The following is a 26,363-nucleotide window of genomic DNA, read 5'->3' on the forward strand; positions in this document are numbered from 1 at the left end:
ATTTAGTCGTCGGTTCACCTAACGTGTGTATTTATTTTGGAATGTGGGAGTGAGCCCGAGTATTTTTCTTCAACCCAATACAGGCGCTGGGAAAACACCCAAAACGTCCCCACATCTGTTTGAAAGTAAAAATCTTTATCTTTTGTTTGGGGCGGCACAGTGTCTAAGCTGGTAAAGCGTTGGCCTCACAGTTCTGAGGTCCCGGGTTCAATCCTAGACCTGCGTGGGTGGCGTTTGCATGTTGCACTCCGGTTTTCTCCCACATCCCAAAAACATGCAACATTAATTGGACACTCTAAATTGCCCATAGGTGTGATTGTGAGTGAGACTGTCTGTGTCTATGTGCCCTGTAATTGGCTGGCAACCAGTTCAGGGTGTACCCCGCCTCCAGCCCGTTGACAGCTGGGATAGGCTCCAGTACTCCCCGCGACCCTCGTGTGGCTAAACAGGGGATCTTTTGACTGTTTACGCAGGAAGTGGATTTACGACGCCGTGCCGTCGACGTCGAGACCGGAACTGCTCTGCACGTGGGTCCGCTTACTTGAAGCTCCAGGTGGTCTTCAGATCACTGATGTAGTAGATGAGGCAGCAGAATAGCCTGAAACCTTCTGCCGTGGTCTGAACCTTGAGTGGACCTGCTGACAATCCTGCAGGGATGAAGGGAGAAAGGAGGGGAGAGAGGGATGGATGGATGGATGGATATTCTCACAGTATCTCGGCAATGTCCTCCAGTGTGTGACTCACTCACCGCATTGTCTGCTCACTTTCTGGAGAAGCTTGTCGTACTCTGTGAAGAAACATAAACACCAGTAATAATAAGCGGTGTGTGACATTTACGACTGAAAGGGCTTTAATGAGCACGCCAGGGCACTCGACGGCAACGTTAGAAAGAAAACACCGCACATGCTTGTTCTTAAAGCGAGGTACATCCATTGTTAATTTTCTTAGCTGTTTATCCTCACAAGGGCTGTGGGAGTGCTGGAGCCAATCCCGGCTAGAAGCAGGAGGCGGGTACACCCTGAATTGGTTCCCAGCCAATCACAGGGCACATGGAGACCAACAACCAATCGCACTCACAATCAAACCTAGGGGCAATTTAGAGCGTCCAATTAATGTTCCACGTTTTTTGGGGGATGTGGGAGGAAACCGGAGTGGCCGGAGAAAACCCACGCAGGCACGGGGAGAACATGCAAACTCCACACGGGGGGGGGCGAGGATCGAACCCGGGTCCATAGAAGTGTGCGTGCGCTTCCCGGTTCAGGAAAAGCAAAAATGACACGGTTGCAAAAATGCCATTAAACAAATGAGCTTGCGTCACCTTCATCCCGCAACGACAAGGTGCTGACGTCCTCTCCTCTGGCGTCCGACACCACCGCTTTGTACGAGCCCGCCTGCTTTTTTCCAACCTGGGGGGCCGCGTTACACACAACCCATCTGATTAGAGATTCAAAAGCGACACGCACATTGATTAGTGGTCGATTACCTGTGGGATAGTGAGCGCGCTGACTCCAGAGGGGTGGTCGTAATCGGCCTGCTTCACCGCGACGCCGTCCTTGAACCACTTGAGGGTGGAGTCTTTGGTCGTGTTTGTCACCTGCCGATATTCATTCCGTCATAAAGTTGGTATATTTCATGCACTCATCCATCTACAGTTTCTATGGGGAGGATTTTTTTGCAAATACAAAATGTGCTTAATCCTTAATTTTTTTGCTTCAGAAAAAAAAATAATTTTTGAGGTTTTGGAAAATAAACAATTTAGAAAAAATTTAGAATAAAACGAAGCATAGAATAATAAAGATTTGGTGTATATATTATAGTAGTAAAATATTTTAATAGCCTTTAAAATTGGAAAATCTGAATTGAAAGATAAATGTTAAAGCAAAGGTAGGCAACCTTCTTCCCCATCAGGAACCATTTCAGTTATTGTTGAAAAAATATAAAAATTTAAATTTATAAAGGGACAGAATGCAAATATTAATTATTTACATCGGACAAGCATCGGTGTGTTAAATTTGGGGGATTTTCCTTCAAATAGTGAACTCCTAGTAACACATTCAGACAGGTAATCTTATAGTACTAACAGCCATATATTCTTCCTAATCTGTGGAAAATGAGTAAAATTAACGTTTTATTGAAACATTAATTTTTTTTTTTAGTTTTAATGCAAAAGTGTAGCTTCAGTGACCAAGAGGTGTACAACAGAAACAGATCATCATTTCCCCCCTGACTCTCTGACATGAAATCATACAAAATGTTTCAATGTTTAGGTCAATTAGGATCACCAAAATTTTTTATATTTGCTTGATGCAATTAAAAAAAAAATCTGCATAAGAGTGCCATTATATTAATTGCTGCAATTAAGTACCTTGCACTTTATGATCACTTGACAATCCTCGTCAACATTCCACGACAAGAACTCCTCAAAGTACGGTCCTTGGAGAAGAAGAGGAGAAGCAAACGATGACAATGTCACATTGACACACGCGGCGCTCGGATTGCATCGCTGGGCGGCGTAAAGGTCACCGGCCGCTATTTGTTGTTATGATATGTTAACGACGTTTCCATGCGCCAACGGTGGATTCGGCGTGTTTGAAGAAGAGCGCGTCACGGATATCTCACCGCTCTTTCTCTCATGGTCGCGTCGCTTGGCGTTTGCCAGGACCATCAGATCGCGGAATTCTGGGGGGAGGGGGGTTAAAATCACTCAGATCATGAGACGGTTCATTGCTACGACACCAGTTATGACATTTGATAAAAGAGCAGCCGCTATACGAAGTTGCACATACACACACAGACATGACAGAGAATTGTATTGTCATTACTATTAAAAAGGTAATTGCCCATGTCTTTTTTCATTGTATTCATTCATAGTTACATATTTATTTCCATTTACACAAACATATGTTTAGTTGCTGTGAGTTTATTCAAGTTTTGTACAGATGTACAACTATTAATATGTATATATTCTATATTCTATTTTTAGCACTATAATTATTAAAAAGGTTCATTTTCAAAAAGTTGCATTCAGTCTACTAGTTGTAGGATAGTTTTTCGCACAAGGATCTTATTTAAAATTAATTAACAATTTTTAATGTTATTATTTTGGAAACATTTCATTTTAACTTGATTATATTTTCCATTTTTTGTTTTTTCTCTACTGCAGCCTTTTGAAGGCATAAGGTATTCGTTGGAGTGAGGCTTGAATTTTCATTTATAAATATTAGTAAATAACACATTTTTATTTTATTCTAAACATTGAATTAATGAATCAAAACACGCAATAGTATAAAGATAAATATACATAAAAATGGCTTTATTTTTTAATACATTTGTTTATATTTGTGATAATTCTTACACAAGTAAACCATGTAATATTTTCAAATAGTCATTTATTTTATTAAATAAGAATTTCAATTTATTTGAGGAATTGTGGAGTACCTTTACACACAGGTACTTTTACAACTACCTCCTAGATTACTGGCTTAGCCACAGGTGTCAAACTTAAGGCCCGGGGGCCAAATCTGGACCGCCACATTATTTTATGTGGCCCGCAAAAGAAATTCTAGTGTCAACTTCCATGCGTCTTGTGAAAATCTGCAAGTAAAATTTCACATTGTCATATATCATAAATGATAACGTTGAAATATTACAGGCAATTTTGCGGAACCAAACATGAATAGTTGAAAAACCCATTCCCCTCAATTTCTGGCTCTGATGCTAGCTCATAAATTTAGTGTGTAATATGACAATACTATTAAATATTTTTGTGGTTTCACAGACATAACGGCCGTCTGAGGGAAGCTACATTGTGGCCCGCGGCAAAAAAATTTTTTGACACCGCTGGCCTAAGCCAACAAATTTGTGGGTCAACTTTGTATTCTGCGCTGGTGCTGTTCCTACAAAACGGCATCGCAAAAAATGTCAGCATGTGGCGTGAAATGGTTTTATATCTCTATAATAAAAGCCCGATTTGTGTATAAATGACATCACAAGAGTTTCAACGCGTGGTATCTGTAATCGGACTCACTTTGCTCCACCAAGACCAACGTAAACTGGTTCCTGGCGCGTCCGTCCCGCAGCTGGGCCGTGTACGTGCCTTCGTCTTCGTGGCTGAGCCGCTCTATCAGCACCTCCACCAGCCCGGCGGCTTTGTCGAACCGGATCGTGCGGTGCTGCCGACCGCACAAACGATAAAGATACGAGGTATGAACGTGATATTGTTCGGAGACCTGATCACCAAAGACCGTTTGTGAAATATTTTGCATGTCACGCAGGACTTAATCAAAAGCGGGGGAAAAGCATAATTTGAGCTCATTTCCCGGCCTTTTATGTTCATTATGTTGAGTGCGCGATTGCGCGACGGTGTTGGGACTCCAGCGGCGCGGCGTGCGACGACGTGATGTACGGCGAGCCCGAGGGCGCTAATCAGCTAAATGGGCTTTTGGATTCGCAAACCTCAGCTGTGATCATTCAGAAATGACGCGCAATCAGCGTTCCTCAGATGGAGGTCGGGATTGCGGGCGGATAATGGGCCGCATGGAAATGAGACGAGAGTGGCAGCTGTCGCCGGTGAGAGAGAGTGGATGGAAATATGCGAGTAAATTGTCTTGTCTAGTCCAATTTGCTAAATCGTTACGCAATATCCAAGCCGCTTATCCCCATAAGAGTCACGGGAGAGCTGGAGCCTATCCCGGCCACTCAGTCACAAGGCAGATATCGACACCATCGCTGAGCGGGAATCGATCGCACGCTGCCTGCATCAACGTCAGGCGTGTGCACCGCTACACCATCAGTGACTCCTTTTTCTAATCACGGAGACATAAATATTACAGTTCACCGTGGAAACAAAATACCCAGCGGTTTTCTAAATTCACTTTTGTAAAACAGTACAACTAAAATTGACTGCATTTGTCTGGGCGCAGTCGGGGCATCTGTTTTTTGTGGAAAAGCACATTTTATTATGCATAACTCTCCGTTACATGTCCGTCAGGCGGCTTTGATTGCTGAGTAGTTTGACTTTATTTTAGTTTTATTGCAGCTTCTGTTTATCCTTGTATAACAGCTCCGATTGTTAAAATGAGACTCCATGAAGGTTTTATGATTTGGCTCTTCCATTGCACGGTGGCTAAAGGCCAATGTTGTGCTGTGAGGAGAAATTTTCCGAGCCAATCAACGGAAAGAGATCTCCAGTTGATGGTGGTTGCCATGGTAGCGACAATAAGCACTGTGTTGTCTCGCTCACTTACTGTTTTTTTTTTGTCTGCTCCGTTGTCGTCGCTCATGCAATCCTCATTCCTGACATGGTCAACTGTAGCGTTAGTGTGTTGCCATTAGTTATTCATCACAAGAGGGACATAAAACTGAAGGTGGCATGTTTGGAGCAAATGGTGAGAGCGTTGGCCTCACAGTTTTGAGGATCGGGGTTCAAATCCTGGCCACACCTGTGTGGAGTTTGCATGTTCTCCCTGTGCTTGTGTAGGTTTTCTCCCGACACTCCGGTATCCCCCCACATCCCAAACACATCCGACATTAATGGGACACTCTAAATTGCCCATAGGTGTGATTGTGAGTGCAGCTGTTTGTCTCGATGTGCCCTGTGATTGGGTGGCAACCAATTCAAGGTGTACCCCAACTCTTGCCCGAAGATAGCTGGGATAGGCTCTAGCACTCCTGCAACCATTGTGAGGATAAGCGGGTAAGAAAATGGATTGATGGATGGAAATTGCCCCTCGGTGTGATTGCGAGTGTGAGTGTTGTTTGTCTTCATGTGACCTGCAATTGGCTGGCAACCAGTTCAGGGTGTACCCTGCCTCCTTTTTGAAGACAGCCGGCACCCTTGTGAGGATAAGCGACTCGGAAACTGGATGCTGGACAACAACAAATTGCAGGAAGTTAATGTAATTCTAAAAGACAAGAATGATGTATTTATCAGATTTTACTAAACAGTTTATGGAAATACCAGTCAGCATAATTGAAATATTTTTCAACACACCTCCGAATGACAACATCCAGCCGCTTATCTGAACCGCTTATCCTCACAAGGGTTGCATGAGTGCCGGAGCTTATCCCAGCTGTCAACGGGCAGGAGGCGGGGTACACCCTGAACTGGTTACCAGCCAATCGCAGGGCACATTGAGACAAACAGCCGCACTCACAATCACACCTAGGGGCAATTTAGAGTGCCAGATTAATGTTGCGTGTTTTTGGGATGTGGTAGGAAACTGGAGTGCCTGGAGAATACCCACGCAGGTACGGGGAGAATGTGCAAACTCCACATAGGCAGGTCCGGGATTGAACCCGGGACCTCAGAACTGTGAGAACAGTTCCACCACCATTCCACCCACATTTTTTAATTTTTTTTTATTCAAAATGAAAGTTAATTTTTCATTTTACATTTTATAGTTTCTTTTATTTTAGTCAGTTGTACATACATTTTTTGGAAATGCTGTATAACTGATAAATTGAAAGGAAATGTTTATTTCTTTCCGGACTTCATCAGAGGAAGCGAAGCTAGAGTTGCAGCGGCTCTTACCGGAGTGCTGGAGATTTCCTTGTCATTGAAAACGAGTCGCAGCTCCGCGCGGTCGCTCAGACTCTCCGTCTGAAGCCACAGACGCACGACCCCCGTCTCGGAAACCTCCACATTCCAGCCCGACTTCAGCTCGATCACTGGTTAAGGATGAGAAATTCCACGAGCTGACTAGAACCTGATCACTGAATCATTGAACGGGTTCAGCGATAATATGATGAGACATACGTGGATTTTTGACTTGCTGGCTGAGCTCCTTGAGGCGTTCAAGGTCTGCAAACGTGAGAAGACGCTCAAATTTTCATTTCATTGACCACATTTTGAAAAGTTGATGAAGAACACGGCGACTTGTCGGTGTCGTGACCTTGAGGAAAGCGCGATCCAAAAAGATTAGACGATATGCACCGAGTCCCGCTTTCTGGAGATGATTGTGATTTGACACGTATGTTCACGGAATTAATCGAGCCAACATCGCAACCCTCAACGGGGAACTTCAAGGGAGATGAGAAGCTTTAGAGAATTAAGGACCCCCCCCCCCCCTCAAACCTGCGCAGCTAACTGCAGCCACGTCAAAAGCAAACATCTCAATTTTTAATGCAGCTTTTTGTTCAATTTTCAGTCCGAGAACCTTCAAACGTACTGAATCAATGGCTGCAGCATCTCAAAAAGAATAAATAATGTATTTCAACCTGTTAAGATAACTTCAGCAACGTCAAAGAAAACTCATCAATTTCTGTTTGCGCCTTTGTAAAATTTCATGTAAGAATTTTTTAACATAATGGTGGTGCAACTTGGCAGCACGGTGGATCTGCTGGAAAGCGTTGGCCTCGCAGTTCTCAGGTCCCGGGTTCAATCCTGGACCGGCCTGTGTGGAGTTTGCATGTTCTCCCCGTACCTGTGTGGGTTTTCTCCGGGCACTCCGGTTTCCTCCCACATCCCCAAAAACATGCAACATTAATTAGACACTCGGAATCGCCCCTAGGTGTGATTGTGGGTGCGGCTGTTTGTCTCTATGTACCCTGCGATTGTATGGCAACCAGTTCAGGGTCTCCTGTTTGTTGACAGTGGGATAGGCTGCAGCACTCCCTGCGACCCTAGTGAGGATAAGCGGCAAAGAGAATGGATGGATGAATGGTGGTGCAACTTGAAAAAATACTGAAACAATCTTTCTACATACAAACATACATGGCTAATCCATCCATCCATCCATCATCCATCCATCCATCCATCCATCCATTTTCTGTGCTCCTTATCCTCACAAGGGTCGCAGGAGTGCTGGAGCCTATCCCTCCAGGAGGCGAGGTACACCTTGAACTGGTTGCCTGCCAATCGCAGGGCACATACAGACAAACAGCCGCACCCACAATCACACCTAGGGGCAATTTAGAGTCTCTAATCAATGTTGCATGTTTTGATCTGGGAGGAAACCGGAGTGCCCGGAGACAACCCACACAGGTACGGGGAGAACATACAAAGTCGCACTCACAATCACACCTAGGGGCAATTTAAAGTGACAGTTAATAAGCTTTTATGATCATTTTTGAATATTCTGTAAATAGCGGAAGCACCATTTTAAGAAAAAAAACATTATTTTGTCACTAAATGAACTTTCAACTTCAGTCATGTCCCAGGCAATTTTTTAACACTAACTTCGGTCTTTGCAAAGGTAAAACAGAATGATGTCTACCTCGGTCTTTGTGAGATTTCATATTTACAATTTGCAGTCAGAAGGCGAAAATAATTAATTAATTTTGCAAGGTGTTTTCGGTATAGAAACGAAGAGTTGGTTGTGCGGCAGTCACGTTAAGCTCAAACGACCTTCGGCAGTCAGGAGGTAGCTGGACGACAGGCCGGGATCGTCGCTCATCGCCACGGTGTAGAGACCCAGATCTTCCTCGTTGGGGTCGCGGAAGGTGAGGACGCTCCTGATGGCGATAAAGACAGCTCGTTACATGAAGTGCACAATTTTCGCCATTTTCCCCTTTGTGAAAGCTTTGAGGCACACTGTGCTGTGCTTTGTGTCTGGATTCTCTCGGCGGACATTTACTTTTCACAATTTGAAACCGTTCCCGTGTGTGTTAAGAACATTGATGGAAATACCCCAAGCATCAAGACCAAAAAGCCCACTTCATCCTTTTGTAATCCTCACAGAACTCGGCCTGTTTTCAGGAGTTTTTCCTGCCGCATGCTAATGTTGTATTGATCAAAATGCCTCCTTCTACTGCAGGGTCAATGCCAAGCACAGTTGACCACCGCTATTCGTGTTGGATAAGTTGGATAGAGCGGGTACTACTTGTGGAAGTGTGGTAAGCCAGCCTGTGGAGAAAAAAAATCAAATTGTGTTTTCACTCAAGGAGGCAGAACTTTGTAACTACGCATCAATTAGTGCAGTGATTCCTAACCAGTGTGCCATTAAAAAGCGGCAAGTTTTTCATGTGAACAATAATCGAATTTCATTTAATCGATAGTAAAATGTTTACTGTAAAAGCCACAACTTTTTTCCACACACTTTCAACCCTACGGTATGTGCGGTGATGCGGCTAATTTGTGTATTTTTTCTAACGGCCGCAAGGGGAAACTCAGCGGAAAAGGTAAGAGTGAGACCGGAATATATGTGCCGAGGAAGTGACTGTGCTAGCGTGTTGCTGCTGTGTTAGTGGCGTGTCTCAGTGATTTTTACCGGGCATTTTTTTGAAACCGGCCGGTTAGCACTACGCTAGCGTTAGCACCGCGCTAGCATTATGGTTAGCGTCGCGCTAGCATTAGCATTAGCACAGCACTAGCGGAACCACCGCGCTATAGCTAAACTCTTTCTGTGTACCGTCTTTCTTTGGAAATATCTCGTGTTTCAATGTGGGCACTTGCGGCTTTTACACAGGTGCGGCTTATGTGTGTACCAAATGGTATTTCCTTTACAAATGTACTGGGTGAGGCTTATTATAACCTGGTCCGCTCTGTAGGCCGGGAATTACGGTACTAAAAACCAAAAAAAAAAGAGAATGTTTGTATGACTCTTTACACAAGAAATAAATTCCCTTGCACCAGGTGGCAGAGAGTACATAATCAAGATTTTCATTAATGTAAAACATGTGACTTGACTCAATAAAGGTTGGAAATGGGGAATGCCTAAGTAGTGAAGCGGCTTGCCAAACACAAATACTAGAAACCCCCAGGGTCCCAAACGAACTGCACATCCGAGTATGCGCCAGTTATTAAATCTCAACGCTGATCTGCGCATCCAACAACAATGCAGCTCTGCTTGCCTTTTGGTTTTGACATAACATTTCAAAGGGTGCCGCTTATGTCCCTCGCAAATGGTGGCTGTCTGGCCAACCTCACTGACAAGTCGGGCAGAGAAATTCTGGTGGTGTTGGTCGGGTACTATGTACATTTACTAAATTGCGACATCGGCAAAATTCAGAATGACACATTTTTTGGAAATAAGCAGTTACAAAAAGATTTACTTGCTTGTGTGGTTGTATACAAGCTATGGAATTTTTTTGTTTTTCTACAATATATCTCCCGTAATAAGGACTGAAACTAGATTGACATTCAGTGGAAATCCTCCCAAAATGCCAGCCGGCTTGTCCAAGCCTCATTTACCAGAACTCTCTCATTTTTAAAGCAGAGCCAAGTCATTTATCCTAATACAATTTGTCCTTGTGAAGATGAAATCTTTTTACGACACGAACGGGGAGAGATGGAACATTGCTTGCAAACGAAGGCACTTAAGGAGTGTGAAAAGGTCAGAGGGTTTCGAGAGTTGAGTTTAGCTCCATCTCGCGTCCTTTTCTCCGGGTTACGCCCCCCCCAATGCACTCCCGACCCCACCTGCCATCCTTGCTGTCCGCCTGAGCTCTGGCGCCATCGATGGGCTCGGTGTAGTTTTTGTTCCAGAGACCCTCGCTGCCGTCGTCCACGTGGTCGCACTCGTATCCCAGGTAGATGAAACCGTCGTCGTCCACGCCCGCCTCGATGTTTTTGGTGTCTGAAGAAGAAGACCAAGAAGTTGACAAGGAAGGTTTTTAAATTGTATTTCAAACCAAAAAAAAAAAAAAAACAGCGGCTTTCCTAATACATGATAAAGTACAGTAATCCCTTACATATTTACAGTAACACTACTCAAGAATTGAACCATTTGGGTTTTTTTTCTCTGTGGAAACTATCAGCAGGTTTTTGCTGGGAAACTCACAGAATCTCTTTTTTTAATGCTCTTTCTAAAATGATCAAAACTTATCGAGTCCAATCCTCATGGCAAAATTAAAGCATAGTAATGAATGACTGACTACACTTTGGGGGGGGGGGGGGCAAGCCGGGGCGGGGGGGGGGGTTAAGATACATTGAGCACATCAAAACAAATTAGTTTTTTTTTTTAATTCAATGCTTGCCATGGGTGTTGGTAAGTCGAATTTTTTTAATGAGAGGACATTGATGATAGCAACTTTTTTTTTGGGGGGGGGGGTTGGATGCAAAATGGTGTTACCTTTTTTTTTTTCTGATGTTACTGACCAAACCTGCAACTGAATACATTCATTTATGTTTGTGAATTTCCTTCAATGTCAATTTGAAATAATGTCCGTTTTTTGATGAAAGGGATTAAAGTTATTTAATCTGCTTCACTGATTAATGGAAAACAATAGACAGATGAACCAATTTTTAGTATAATTCCTGCAGCCATAGTCTTAATATACACAGAAGCGTATTACTGCCACTCGAAAAAAAAAGGCTGCGTTTCACATAATTATGTGAAACGATTCACATAATTATGTGAAACGCGACCTTTTTTTTTGCTGTGGCAGTAATACGCTTCCGTAATATGGAATTCGGAGAAGCCCGATGAACATCTTTCTCAATATTAAATCATTCTTTTAGTAAAGATGAAGGAGTGTTATTGAAGATCTGGGTAGATATACAAGAATGTATATGTTTGATTATATAACGGAAAAAGGTCTCCACCCACCTGAACTGGAAGTCTTTTGCGGGTAACCTTTCACATAATTATGTGAAACGCGACCTTTTTTTTTTTTTTTTTTTTTTTTTTTGGTGTTTGCAGTAATACGCTTCCGTAAATATACAAGAGGTTAGTTTCCCTTTCCCTTTTTTTTTTTTTACACTTACAGCGAAGCCCACTTAAGGATGCCAAAACGTTAAAACAAATTTTCCCCGATAGCAACAATTTAGCTCTCGAAGATATACTTTTTTATATTTGCATTCTTTCTCATAGTTCAGTGGTTGGAGCATTGGTTTGGTAAACCAGGGGTTGTGAGTTCGTATCCCACTGGGGCCTCCACTCCCCAAGAGAGGTTGCGTCAGGAAGGGCATCCGGCGTAAAAACTGTGCCAAACAAATATGAGCGTTCATCTGAGACGTTACGCTGTGGCGACCTCTAACGGGACAAGCCGAAAGAAACTTACTTCCTTGTCATGAGAACTCGGCATGAATTAAAGTTTACCCAGCAATAGATTGCTTAAGAAAGTGGAATAGTCTTGGCACGTGGGGGAAAAGGGGCACACGATAATATAGTGGAGCAAACAATATTAATGCAAAGGCTGACCCGGCGAGGTCCGCGCCGTGACTGGCTCCGAAGGGAGGGAGGCGGCGCCCCTTCCTGCCTCATTGACAGCCGACACACGCAGACGATAACTTTGACCTGCCTGAAGACCCGAAACCTGCATGTCATAAGAAACACATCAAACATTTAGCAGCGGCGCAATTTCTCATTAAAAAACAACAACAACAAAAAATTGATTAATATTTCCAAGCTGCAGGGGATACAGTGAATATGGTAGACCCTCAGAAAACAAACAGGTACTCTAATTTCACCTCTGATTTTGTTTTTTAGGAATTGGAAATAGAGGTTACCCATTATGGGGTCAAAATGAATCACTAAAATTATATAATCAGCCTTTCAGAATGCCTCGAGGGAACACGAGTTTTTTTTTTTTTTGCAGAATGATCAAGTTGTCTTTTTTTTTTTTAAATATGCATTCGTGATGCATATTTCATTTGGTGTCTGCTTGGCTTGTAATACCGTTTATAAACTGCATCGCTCATATGAAACTGAGGAGGAAGACACTTCCCTATGCTGCAATTTAATTTTCTTTAATTTCTCAGTCTATGGTTGCAGTTTTCTCACAAAAAAAGCAAAAAAAAAAAAAAACAAGGAGAAAGAAAAACAGTCGTGGAGTTCATCCCAGGGGGTGTCAAGCTCATTTTAATTGGTAGCCACATTGTCGTTAAGGGCTGGTATGATTGTGAAAATCATATAAATGTATAATCCAGTATTTATTGTTACATACAGTACATAATGGCCTTTAATTTCACAAAAATGGAAACAATTCATGCTCCCCACCCCCAGTTTGAAATCCACTGCACTAATGTAATGTATGTTCCTGGAAAATATTGTATTGTTAATACTCCAACCTGTTCAAGTTTTGGATGGTTCAACTTCAGTTTTGGTAGGTGTCCAACTCAAGGTGCGGGGGCCAGATCTGGCCCAGCGCTTGATTTTATGTGGCCCACGAAGGAAAACCATACATATCAACTTACATGATTTTGGTAAAATATGTCCCAAAATTTCAAACTGTCATATCAAAAATGATAAAGTTGCCATATGGCAAGCATTTGTGTGTTACCAAATATCGACAATAGTAGAAAACTCCATTTCCCCTTAGTTCTGATTCCAAAAGGAGCTCATAAATTTCATGTGTAAATATGATGAGGCGGTTAATTTTTTTTTTTTTTTGGGGGGGGGTTCAAGTCATAATGACCCTCAGAGGGAAAACCGTGACTACAATGTGGCCCATGACAAAAATTAGTTTGACACCCCTGCACTAGACATAAAAGGCCAAAAAAAACAATCAGCTTCAGATTGTAATTCCACTCACTTGTATTCTTCCTCCATAGTTCTGAATATTACTTGATATGTTGCATTACAAGATCATATCCGGTACTGTACACTGTTGGGTCTCCTACAGGCTTACCATGATTCCATTTTCTACAAGTGAACTACCTTGTGATACGTTTCCGTGACCGGCTCGGCATTCACAGCGGTCCATTCCTCGGACTGGTCTCCCTGGCTAATTTCCACTAAGTACCCCTGGACGGGGCCCCGACCTTCGTAGAGCGGCGCGCCCCACAGGAGCACCAACGAGTGGTCCCTCACCTCGCGGACCTCCAAGTCAAAGGGACAACCTGAGGGAGATTGACCATCCGTGACGACGTTTATCAATATTCGTGAAAGGAACACGACGATTCATCCGTCCCGGCTGAGTGCGGCGGTTAATTTGCTTAATGATATTTGGGACCCACTTGAGACTTAAAAATGCCATCCAGGGAAGCCCATTTGGCAGGATTAATGAGCGCTTTTAAAAAAACGCCATGCGCCTCGTTCCATTTTCAATATCAATGTCACTGGGAGCGGTGCCGCGCGCGTGTGTGTCCATGTTTCCATGCAACAATCATACATTGCTCAGAACGTACATGGATCCCCCCCCAGGGCTTTTGTTTCAGCGCAGCTTTTTTTGTCACCATGGCAACAGCGAAGGACAAGCCGCCGTTTTGCAACTAACGAACGCCGCTCGCGCCGGCATGATGAGATGTGCCGTGAGCATGCGCTCTGATAGGAACATAAAAAACTTTGGATTGTATAAGAATGGAACATGAAGGGAAAGAGTTTGTTTATGCTGGAATAAAAATCAACGTTCCAATTTTGAAAATTAATGTAATTTACAAACTGTACTTAATCACCATGGTTAGCAAACCACTAGAAGGGAAAGCAAGAGAATCATTGAAATTGATCGGAATTGCCAAATTTCGGCTATTTTTGTCATGGAGAAAATCTAGAAAAAAAAAACTATAATATAGAACTAAAAAGCGGGACGGGGGTCTCTGTTCTGGCTGCTCGGTGCAATATGACTAAAGCAGGGGTGTCAAACTCATTTTTGTCGCGGGCCACATTGTAGTTACGATTTCCCTCGGAGGGCTGTTATGGTGAAACCATAGAAAACCTGAATCGCCTCATCATATTTCCATTATATACACTGCTTATCCTCACGAGGGTCGTGGGGAGTGCTGGAGCCTATACCAGCTGTCAATGGGCAGGAGGCGGGGTACACCCTGAACTGGTTGCCAGCCGATCAGAGGGCACATTGAGACAAATAGGCGCACTCACAATCACACCTCGGGGCAATTTAGAGTGTCCAATTAATGTTGCATGTTTTTGTAATGTAGGAGGAAACCCGAGTCCCCGTAGGAAACCCACGAAAGCACGGGAAGAACATGCAAACTCCACACAGGCGGGTCCGGGATTGAACCTGAGACCTCAGAATTGTGAGGCCAACGCTTTACCAGATGATCCACCGTGCCGCCCCTCATCATATTTACACATGAAATTTATGAACTCGTTTTAGAATCAGAAATCAAGCGTAATGGGTTTTTCCACCATTGTTCATGTCTGGTCAGACAAAAATACTGACAATATCTCAACATTATCATTTATAATAGATGAGAATTTGAAATGGTGTGACATATTTTCACAAGATTCACGGATTTTGACACTGATGATTTGCCTTCGCGGGCCACATAAAATCATGTGGCGAGCCAGATCTGGCCCCCGGGCCTTGAGTTTGACACCCGTGGACGAAAGCAACCAAGTGGACGTCTGTAATCAAAGATGAACGGATCGGACGCAGCTGAAGGGGGCTGCGTGAATTTCAAACGGAATCGCTTTGACTAATTTCAAACAATACAAACAAATTGGAGCTTAATGAGCAACGGATTGTGATTTTCCTCCATCGTGTTTCAGTTCTCACCAGGCTCTGGCATGGTCCACGCCTCACACAGGAAAGACTCGCTGGCCTCCGAAGGCTTCCCCACACCAGCCATGTTGGCAGCAAACACGCGGTACTGGTACCAAAGCCCCCCGGTCAGGTTGCGGACCTAATAAAAAAAAAAAAAAAAAGAAAAAAAGGCTTCAATACGTGAACTGATAACGGGCAAATAATGACATCAGTGGGGTGCAGGATTGCAAGATGAATGTTGAATAAAGCACCATTGAACTGGACTTGGCATCCTGGCTGCCACCTTTGTTTGGATTTATTTCTCGTGGGTCACACAAGAGCCTTTCTCCTGACTCCGGCATACATTTGAGAGGACATTACCGCTGCTGCTGCTCCGTACATATTCGCTTGGGGAATAGAGAAGATTCAACCTCATTGATCTCCACATTGATCTTACTATTCATAGCCACTTCGACTTTAAGGCTCTTAAAGATCCCCGCTTAGGTGAGACGCTCTCGCCTTGCTCACCGAGGCCAAACGATGCACTTTGTGTTGTTGCGGAATCCTCCCAAAAAGCAGAGGACATTTAACTCTTGAAATTGTAATCATATTTTAGAATTCAAAGTACACTTGGCATCCACTAGGGGGCAAAGAAGCAGCGTTTGATGAGCTAACTCACTTTTCATCCCGCTGTGTAATCAGCCTGTGCCCTGGTCAATAAATCATGCTGGAAGTAAACGCAATCCTTTACCCCGACACTTGTTGTTGTTGCCCAATGGAGGGCGCTGGATATTCTCAAAGGAGACTCCCCCCGCCCCTAGTAATAACATGTCTGTGCCATGCCTTTGTCAGAATACTCCCAGGATCCAGAAATTTAACCTACTTTCCGCATCCGGTTTCTTGTCTGACTGAAATTAACCACTGCGCCATGCAAATGGTGACTGTACACCCGGCTCAATAAACTGTGAGTCCGATGGCAAGTCTGGTTTCTGTTACCATGACGACACTGGGCAGCGCCAAAGCCTTGTGACTACAGTGACTTATATTGTAGTACTTGTGGGAGCAGAACCCAGAGTGTCATTAAAAACAACAACACAAAGACTATAAAAGCACATAAACTCATTGAGACACCACTATATGCACAAGAGCGTCTGTATGTGCTACACGGACACCTAACCACACACAAATAACCCGCGCCACCATGGACCTTTCCGACCTGTCAATCACTCATACAATAAGGGCCAATCAGATAGCCGCATTGTCTTAACCCCTGGCTTGACCCGCTCCTCTTGTCGTCATGTCCCACAAGCCATGGCGGTTGTCAGTAGCGTGCGCTTGAAAAAGTTCATGTTGCGAAGGAAATGGTCCTCAGATGCACTTGGGGAATGTGCAATTCTGATGAAAGATATCCTGCTAGGTTACAAGGACTCATTTTCCAAAGCCTAAAACACAGTTGACGAAGTGTCTTATTAATTTAATTAATTCAGGCTCGCGGAAGAGCGCACGTACAACTAAGTGTGAACAATATCAACAAGTTTGAAGGTAAGTGAGGGAGAAGTAACTTCTCTGAGTTTGATTGAATTATTATCAGTGCTTTATACATTGCAGGAGATCAACTTTCACATTGTTCGTGTATCACTGACCTGCCGAATGAAGTGTGTCATGTTTTATGCCGAAATGCGTGATGTCATGCAAGAGAAATGTCTATTTGCCCATTTGTATCGCATCGGACTTTTAAGACCGGGCACTGGGTTCCATTGCGAGCCAAGTCGAATGAATACACCCACTCACTGATAAAGATTACAATGATATTACTTGTGATCTTTCCAAGTAAAAAGTACTCACCCTGCTTTGCATGCGCAGTACGATTCCACTATTTTATTCTGTTGGATATCAATGTGAAGTTTGTGAGGCATCAAACTCTTTTTGGATCGATCGCTACAGCTGTAACGCTCACATATTGTTGTCCTCCGTCCAAAATCTTAATTACGTGTACATATCCTTGCGTAAAATAGTCGAGACCTCGCTGTAGAACTCTCTTGGACAAGTCTGACGCATTTGGCACAAAACATACCCCAATATTATCTGGAATACGCGATAGAGAATCCAGTTCAAACCTGTTATGATCAGTCGCCATTTTTGGAGATTGTGGGGCATGGCAACTGTAGCTAAGGGGGGCGGAGAGGAAGATCGCCAGTCGCAAAGGTCCATTGTGTTGTCAACTTCAAGCAATCAACTGTGTAGTGCTTATCAGATGCTAAGCATGTTAGCTAATGATAATCTCTCCATTCATTTTAACTCAATGCAGATATACGCTTTATCCACACTATTATGTAACAGTATGGGAGAAGTATGACAGCTCAGCATGTAAGATAAAAGGTGATTTTGTAGTTGAGTATATAGCATGGATTAAATTTGCACTCGTGGAGGCAGCACTTCGATACCACACATACAGTACACATGGAATAACAGAAACACCACCGCTTCCCACATGGACAACTCAAATATTCGCTGAGTATCCGCCGGAAGTGCTTCAAAGCATACAAGTCTAACTGAGTGCGAAAATGGCGGATCAAAAACAAGCAACCCCGCTGCCGAGTCAGAGGCGGGAGGAGAAATTTGGTGAGAGTGGCAGCATTACGTAGATTAACCAAACTTTGACATAACAGCTCATAAGCGCTCACTCACATGATCAGAAATAGGCACATACAGAAAAGATGATCATAGTTGTGTAATTTTACACTTGAAGGGTGAAAAGGCACTTCAGAGACTTCAGCTAAATTGTAGACAAGCAACTAAAAAGTCGATTTTCCATAATATATATGTCTGATTTATAAACACACACCACTGCATCATGAGTCCAGTCAAAGAAGTAGAATCCCTCTCGAGCTGTTTAAAAGTAACACTTAAACAAACAAAAAGACATTCGTTGTTGTAATTAAGAGGTTTGGGTAATCTCCTTGAGACAGGCTTAAGATGTACCTTTCCCGCAGGTATCCATGGACACAGCTTGTTGCCTAGTGACATGGCCAACATGAGCCTTAAGCCAATATTGTCATTACTTTGAGGCTAAATGGAGAAATAATGGCGATTAGTGTAATTGTTTATAAGGTTCTGGCGATGGCTTCAAAAACAGCTTTCTGCAAGACTCTCATTCACACGCTGAAAGAAGAAAAAACGTCAGGGAGGTTGAGGGAATTTGACTGACCGTGGTCCGCCTCTCTCTGACCGCTTTTACGTTGACCTCCTGCCACATTTCGGTGCCCGCCTCCCGTTTGTCAAGGTAGTAACCCCGCACGGGGTCACCGCCGTCAAAGTGGGGCCTACTCCAGCCCACCACCATTTCCGAACCTGTGCACATCAGCAACGCGATGGCAGAGGGAGCCGACGGGACGCCTGCAGCAGATAAAATAAAGATGGAAAAATCTCAGCCGGGAAGTCACAGACTTACAATTATCACGCAACTAAGGCTATCTTCACGTTCAAGGCTATTCATCCACACGCAAAGGCTTAACTAGGGAAAGAAAGGAGTGAATGGTGACCAAATGAGTCACATTATCTGACACTGAGTCACCAGAAGGGCCCAGCGGCTTGCTAACAGGCACGTCGCCATCATCATCTGTCAAGAAAAACTACACCATTATATCATACGAGCTCAGATCCAAACATCATTTTAACTTGTTGAGACCACATACACTCAGTGGAAACAAGATTAGCTACGTCGGATGCACAATCTAACGGACTACAATGATTTGATAGTTACCAGCGCTTGGTTGGTTGCTCAGTAAGTTTTTTAGGTTGGTTTGTTTGTTTGGTCCATAAGTCTGCTGCTTGATTGGTTAGTCAGTCAAAGAGCTGGCCGGTCCATCAGTTGGCTAGTTGGTGTGTTGGATACATACTGTAAGTCCATTGATTGGATGGTCATTTCGTCAGTCAGTCGGTTGTTTGGTTGGTACATTGTTTAGTTGGTCGGCTGCTAATTTAGTTTGTTTTTTTGTTTTGTCAGTCCATTAGTTGATTGGTTGGTCTGTCTGTTGTTTGTTCAGTATATTTTTCGGTTGTTTGGTCGTTGGTTTCGTTGATTGTTGGGTTATAAATCAGTTGACTGGTTGGTCAGTTGGTCAATTGATTGGTCGACTGGTTACTTGGCTGGTTGATGAGTCAGTCGGTTGACTGGTGGGTCTATTGTTTGGTTGATTGCTTGGTCATTCATGTTATGATCCTGCCAGTCCTACCCCTGGCTGTGCAGGTCCCCGACATACCGGCAGTCATCAGGAGGGGCACACCTGTGCCTCATCCCCGGTAATTACCTGCAGTACCTATAGGACCCAGTCTGGCTTTGCCAGATTGTTGCCATTGATACCTCGTTCCCGGACTTCCTCGACTCTGATCTCGACTCCCGGCGTACCGACCCTTGCCTGTCTCCTGACCTGCCCCGTAAACCTGACGTCATTATCACTGTTGCTCTCGTGGACTGGCTGCCTGGTTACCGATTCTGGAATGAATAAAGATACTTCCCGAACTTCCTCCACGTTTCCAGAGTCGTGCATTGGGGTCCAAACCCGCGTTCTGGTTATGACAATTCAATTGTTTGGTCCCTCGGTCGGTTGTTTGAATTATCAGTCACTTGTTGACTCTATCGTCAATCTGTTATTTTTATGGTTTCTTTGTCTATCAGCTAAATAATTGATTGATCGTCAGTCACTGGGTTGGTCTGTCAGTCTTGTTTAGTTACGCAGTTGGTTGAATGGTCCATCTGACAGCTAAGTGATTGGTTGGCCCATCAGTCCACTGTTTGATCAGTCGGTTGATTTGTTGGTCCCTCAGTCGGTAGTCTGATTGTTTTTTGTTTTTGTTTTTTGGTCTGTTTTACACCACGGGTGACTACAAGCACATTCAAAATCAAACAAATGGGAGTGTAAACATCTTAATATACATTATAGTATTTGGTTCTCAGAGTAAGAATAGCGCTGTAATACACTTACGAATGGCGGCTTTGACCAGGATGGGAAGAGACTCCTCCGAGTAGTCGCTGTTGCCTGCTCGACTCACTGACTTCACCCTGAACACATATTCCTTACGACTCTGGAGACCATGGACTGTAAACCTGAAGAGGACACAAAAACAAACAAACAAACAATAATCTAACTTTTCACAATAAAGAAGTTGATTGATCGACCACCACATTCAGTGTATTGTCTGTCTTTTCACTGTTACTGGACAGTGGTTGGTAAATTTGCTGACGGGTGATGTGAGGATTAAAGGCCACTAGCTAGCTTCATAGTATAAAACTTGCACCGTAGACAAATTTGAGGATCCTATTGTGACCGTATACTAGGTGTGACCGTCATAAATTTCCAGACACTTGTGACAGCACTGCACACTTGCCACACGAACCCACCACCAATTGATTGTTGATTAATTGGCCTCAAGCTATAATCATCATTGCAGACGGGTCTATGTGTCAACTCCAAATGTGTACTTGTGGAGTCTTTTGTGTCTGCTGTCACCTGGGGTCGGTAACGGGTTTGTTGTTAATGACCTTCCAGTCCTGTTGAGCAATTTCTCTGCTGTACAGGTAATATCCCAGGACATCCTCTTTGTCTTTGGGCTCCTGCCACTGAAGCAAAACTGAGGTATCTGTATCTCGGAAAGCCAAGATGGAGGACGGTGGAGCAGGGACAGCTATGGAAAGATACAAATATCCATCAGGTAAAAGGTCAGCCAATAAATAGTGAATATAGAGTACACATGATACACATAGATATTCATGCTTGGTTGATCAGTTGTTAATTACATGATTGGTTGATTGTTTGGTTCGTCGTTTATTTATTCATGGTCATTTGGGCTCTTGGTTATTTATTGTCTGTGTAGGTCTGTTGTTTAGTCGGTTAGTTTTTCAGGGGGTTGGCTGGTCAGTAGCTTGGTTAATCGTTTGATTTGTCAGTCAATTTGGTTGGTAGACGTTTTAGCTGGTTATTTGTTTCATCGTCTGGTTGGTTGAATGGCCCGTCATTTGGTTGAGTTGCTGGTTGGTCATTTGGTCGTCAGCAAAAAAGTTTTCCAAGAAAGTGTGACACACATTTAGCAGTCTTACTTTTTGGTTTTCCCAAACAGATCCAGTCACTCAGCTCCGATGGCTCACTGACGCCGTACTTGTTGACGGCGCGTACTCTGAAGCAGTATTGCATTCCCTTGACCAGATCAAAGACGGGAAACCTGGGGGAGTTGACCACCGAGTCCAGACTGGCCATTTCCCAGCTGCTCTTCCCTTCCTGCAACTAAAACCGATCCCAAAAACGTGAGTCAGACCATTTTCAAAGGGCCTCCGTCTTTGTTTAATAGCTTCCCGATATGCTGGCGGATTCTGTGCGCAGACGAGCGGATTGCAAAAGTATGATAGCGGCTTCCAAAAGGGTAGCATCATTCATTGGTGATTGTGTCATTATGTACAGTGAAGCACTTAGTGCTCTGGCAGACGTAAAGACTGAACTGATTCAAAGAGCTTTGAGGAGATGCAGGGGAGTATATTCAAAATAATCACAAATGCATACAGATATCAGCGTTGGTGCTGATACAGTACGTCTGTAGTCCTACTGCAACACCGATACCGCTTTAACCAGCCAGAAATATACCTTGTGGGCAGTTAGATTAGAAGCCACTCGGAGACACTTCGAAGCAAACGTGGATGACAACACGAGTCACCCTGGAGCCGTGCAGCCTGATGCAGAGCTCACACTCAGTGGTGACTGGACAGCCCCAAGATTAAATGTTGCCAGATGCTTTCTGAATTCAGATTTTTTTTTTAAATATTGTTGTGATTTTTATTTATTGTTGTCATAAAATTAGGATTGTTGAGGTTGGTGTTACAGCACCAAGGTATCATGAGGTACTCTGCGATCCCCCAAGTAGTGACTATTATGCGTGATGGGTGACGGTGGGGTGACGGGGGCGGGGCTGGGGTCGATGTGTAGCAGATTGCTTGCCGTGTTGATGCACTGACATAAATAATTAGCGACTGAATTGAAAAATGAATGTCTGACTCAATGAGAGGTTGCTGTAAAACCCAGATATGTATTACTTTGTTGCACACTGGTAATATCTCTTTCAGGAAAAAAAAAATGAACTAAATTCAAATACTTCCAAAACAATCCCATTAAGCAGCTATAATTGATAATTTCTGTTATAAAAGAATGGTGTTTTTTTGTTGTTGTTGTTGTTGTTTGTTGCCACGTCAGGCAGTTATCATCAAGCCCTATGAACTCCGCCTAGCAACAAGTGCTGCAGCAAATGTGAGAAGAACTCTGAGTCTAAGCTTGGATGCGCTGGGTTAAACCCAATTTTTATTCAGCGCATGCTTGACAGAGGTCGTCAGTCATACAGTGGAGGTGTGGTAACATCTACTTGAACGTACGGCTTGAGCACTTCAACTGTAAGCTTAAACGGTTAACTTTAAAAATTAAAAATCCTCCGTTGTAAAACCATCCTCTAGCATTTATGTCAGATTGTGTTACAAAAGCCATCCTAACTCTTCAAGTCACAACTTTGTTGAAAAATTATTTGACTTTCTGACGCACTTTACGTGAGAAAGACGGACCGCAAGCCAGAAAAGACTGTCAAAGGTACCAGCGATTATACAGAGCCTGCCCAAGGGCGAGAGATAAATTTGAATGCGGCCTTCGTTAAATAAGTGGACTGCAAGTAGCAAACTTTTTGTATTTCACATATGCCTTTGACAGCTCTGACAGTTTTATTACCCCAGTAACGAATAACAGTCCAATATGAAACTATATTTCCTGCGGCACGTTCCTGATGGAGCTGGAAAACGTTGGGGCGTCTGGGCTTGATATTGCAAAGCCTGCGGGGCCTTTATTGCTGAAAAGAACAGGCGGGCATCCCACAAGATGGAGAGATTCGTCTCATTTGAACATCAGTTTGAACTTTTGACAATTTTCTGGGATAAAAGAATAAAAAGGCGGTTTGTTCACCAAGGAAGTGATGGGCGCGCTGACCTTAAACTGCACTCAACCTTGAAATCACAGATGTGCATGCGGTTGGTGTGTGTTTGTGAGTGCGAGCGTGTGTGTGTGCGCGCATGTTCTCCTGCACCTGTCTTGTTCGATTAGAGCTGCAGTCGGGAGCCCGCGCTTTTAATTTGCCACATGTTCCACCGCCAGCCGGGCCAAAAATCAACAAACGTGCGATGATGAAACAACGCTGATCCTTGTGTTCGGGAGGATTACTGATGTGTGTGTGTACATTGATCAAGCACATCATAAGGTGCGTCTAATGAGATGCATAAAAGGAGCGGTATCCAAAATTCAGCTTTCATAAAGATAATAACAGTGCGCTTTACCGACCCGCTCCACGTAGTAGGTGAGTGGCTCCTTGCCTCGGGGTTCTGGTTCATTCCAGCTCAATACCACGTACGTGTCGCTCAGCTCGCAGGCGTGGACATTGGTGGGTGGAAAAGGAGTTCGGACCTGGCCTGTCATGTGAGAAGAAGATGAGAACGTGGACTTGGAGGGGCGGGAGACATCAGTGTGAAAGAAGCAGTTTTGCTGTGTTTTATGTGGACTCAGCATAAGGGGCAGGGAGGATACTGCCCCGCAACTTGGCTCGGTATTATCCTCCAATTTGTATTTTGTACACGTGTAATTGTACATGTCAACATATTCAGATTTTTTTGGGGGCATTCGTAAGGTAGAGAATTGTACCAAATTTCCACATGGCATGTATCATATAGGTAGCTAAGCGCCAAAAACTATACAGTGGTGCCTCAAATTACGAAATTAGTCTGTTTCAGAAGTTGTTTCGTCACATGAAACTTTCGTAAATAGAAACGCATTTTACATGTAAATAGCCTAATCCGTTCCAAAACCTCCCCGTCACCCCCCCCCCGTCTCCATAAATAATCATTCAAGGTGTACCTAATTTAGAGTGTTCGATTAATGTTCCGTGTTTTTTGGACGTGGGAGGAAACCAGAGTTCAAACTCACGCAGGCACGGGGAGAACATGCAAACTCCACACAGGCGGGTCCGGGATTGAACCCGGGACCTCAGAACTGTGAGGCCAACGCTTTACCAGCTGAACCACTGTGCCCTAATGTAACAATAATACAAAATTAATTACATGTCATACACAGATATATTAATACTGCATCCACTATACATGGATTTTCATTGTTCGCGTGAGTGTAAGCAACGTGAACCCGTGAATAACGAGGAAACACCGCAGTTTTAACTGAAAAGTCACCGGTTTGAGTGCTTCTGTCCCCTAAATATCTCTGTGATGATGCAGCAACACCGCAGTGTGCATCAAAGTAGAAAGAAACTGATACGGCGGCGGCATCGAGTTGCCGTGTCTTCCATGTCAAAGGACACAGCTGTCCGTCTTGTTTTCTCACATACCGGAAAATCAAACATGTCGATATCGGTGGAAATGTACCATAATTTCCGGGCTATAAGCCGCGACTTTTTTCACACGCTTTAAACCCTGCGGTTTATGCGGTGATGCGGCTAATTTATGGATTTTTTTCTCACAGCCGCAAGGGGGCACTCGAGCAGAAAAGGTAAGAGTGAGACCGGTGGAATATATGTGGCGAGGAAGTGACTTTTACCAGTCCGGCCCTATTAGCGCTGTGTTAGCGTGTTACTGCCGTGTCTCAGTGATTTTTACTGGTATGTTTTTTTTTTTTTTTAAAGCGGTGCTAGTGTTAGCATTAGCGCGGTGTCAGCGTTAGCACTAGCGTTAGCACGTGCGGCTTTTACACAGCTGCGGCGTATGTATGTACCAAATTTTATTTCCTTTAAAAATGTACTGGTTGAGGCTTATAACAAGGTGTGCTGTGTAGGCCGGGAATTACGGTACATGTGCGTAGTGACTTTTCTGCGTGAGTTTTCAAATAAACAGCAAGGTCAATCTTTTTCATGCTTTACGCAAAGTCATTAAAAACAATGGAGAGCTTCCAATCAGTCCAATCGTGTGTACGACACGAGCACGGCAAGTTTTGCATTTAAAGATGGTGTAAACAATACATATTGTAGTATATGAATAATTCATCAGCCTGAAAGAGATTTTGCCCGGGATGAATGAAGCTGCACGCAACACGCGGTCGGCACACGCTTTCACCTTCACACGTGCGTGTGGAGGACGCTGGCAGGAAGACAGCGCAAATGCATTCTCACCAGCTCCACGTCTACAGCGCCCGCAGGCATGAAGTGCGTTTAGCAGGACGCCGACAGGGGGGATGTTCATTGTCTTCGCTCGTGAACGATCAATTACGGCGGAGCGTTGTCCATTATGATATGATGACGCATTAGATCGCGAGCAATGGGGTACAGGGGGCACACGTGCTGTTTTAACGATGTACTTTGCGGCCGTCCTAATGACATCATTTCGACGACGCGTTTTTGGTAACAAGAACACGTAATTCTCACCTTCTAGTTCATCTTTTGGGATGATGATGGTCATTCCTCTGTCCGCTTTGACCTCTAAGAAAAAGTGAGAGAAAAACGGTTAAAGAGGGTCCTAATAAAGTTGCATTAGGGGTCGTAATAGCGTTAGAGTGACAAAATGGCAACCAAACTTTGGCATGAGAGCAGGAGAGAAAGAGACACAAATAGGTGAGAGGGAGCAACATGGATGGATGGAGTCCAGGTCGGAGGTCGGCAAGCCTTATGTCTTGTCCTGGATCTGTGTTTAATGATGCACAACATTGGACTACAGCCCATCTGCCCCCCCACCCCCTTCCCACACACATATATGTCTATATATTATACACACGTGCACGCATCTCAGTGCACAATCCAAATTGCAGAGGGACACCGCCATGATCCAGTTAACCACTAAGGAAGTGTTTCTTTTAATGGCAAATTACAAAATTATAAAGCAATTTTTGTTCTAAGTGTATCAATTGCTAACTTGACTGATGAGTTTAATCATGCAATTTACTTTTACAGCAGAACAATTTTCCCCATTGAAATGAAATGTTTGATCTGTTCCAGACAACGTTAATGTTTAAAAACATAATTATAGATAAGAAAAGACAATG

General features: G+C 43.8%; 1 protein-coding gene across 2 annotated transcripts in view; it reads right to left on the reverse strand.

Annotated features, from left to right (window-relative positions):
* The window catches only part of myom3 (myomesin 3), a 51,151-nt gene that overhangs the window by 3,404 nt on the left and 21,384 nt on the right, over positions 1 to 26,363 (reverse strand). The window contains exons 11-30 of one of the 2 annotated variants that reach the window (XM_061820906.1): positions 25,750 to 25,803; positions 23,670 to 23,797; positions 21,407 to 21,590; positions 20,820 to 20,994; positions 20,295 to 20,416; positions 18,518 to 18,705; positions 15,343 to 15,469; positions 13,542 to 13,723; positions 12,084 to 12,198; positions 10,361 to 10,517; positions 8,348 to 8,454; positions 6,758 to 6,802; positions 6,638 to 6,669; positions 4,028 to 4,172; positions 2,620 to 2,679; positions 2,366 to 2,433; positions 1,484 to 1,594; positions 1,319 to 1,406; positions 749 to 787; positions 542 to 647 (exon numbers count right to left, since the gene is read on the reverse strand). In XM_061820906.1, the coding sequence (XP_061676890.1) occupies positions 542 to 647; positions 749 to 787; positions 1,319 to 1,406; positions 1,484 to 1,594; positions 2,366 to 2,433; positions 2,620 to 2,679; positions 4,028 to 4,172; positions 6,638 to 6,669; positions 6,758 to 6,802; positions 8,348 to 8,454; positions 10,361 to 10,517; positions 12,084 to 12,198; positions 13,542 to 13,723; positions 15,343 to 15,469; positions 18,518 to 18,705; positions 20,295 to 20,416; positions 20,820 to 20,994; positions 21,407 to 21,590; positions 23,670 to 23,797; positions 25,750 to 25,803 (2,233 nt within the window). Of the gene's footprint in view, positions 1 to 541; positions 648 to 748; positions 788 to 1,318; positions 1,407 to 1,483; positions 1,595 to 2,365; positions 2,434 to 2,619; positions 2,680 to 4,027; positions 4,173 to 6,532; positions 6,670 to 6,757; positions 6,803 to 8,347; positions 8,455 to 10,360; positions 10,518 to 12,083; positions 12,199 to 13,541; positions 13,724 to 15,342; positions 15,470 to 18,517; positions 18,706 to 20,294; positions 20,417 to 20,819; positions 20,995 to 21,406; positions 21,591 to 23,669; positions 23,798 to 25,749; positions 25,804 to 26,363 lie in introns of both variants that reach the window. The other variant, XM_061820905.1, reaches the window with a different exon arrangement.

This window comes from Syngnathoides biaculeatus, chromosome 5 (genome assembly GCF_019802595.1).
Source record: "Syngnathoides biaculeatus isolate LvHL_M chromosome 5, ASM1980259v1, whole genome shotgun sequence".
Taxonomy (NCBI): Eukaryota; Metazoa; Chordata; class Actinopteri; order Syngnathiformes; family Syngnathidae; genus Syngnathoides; species Syngnathoides biaculeatus.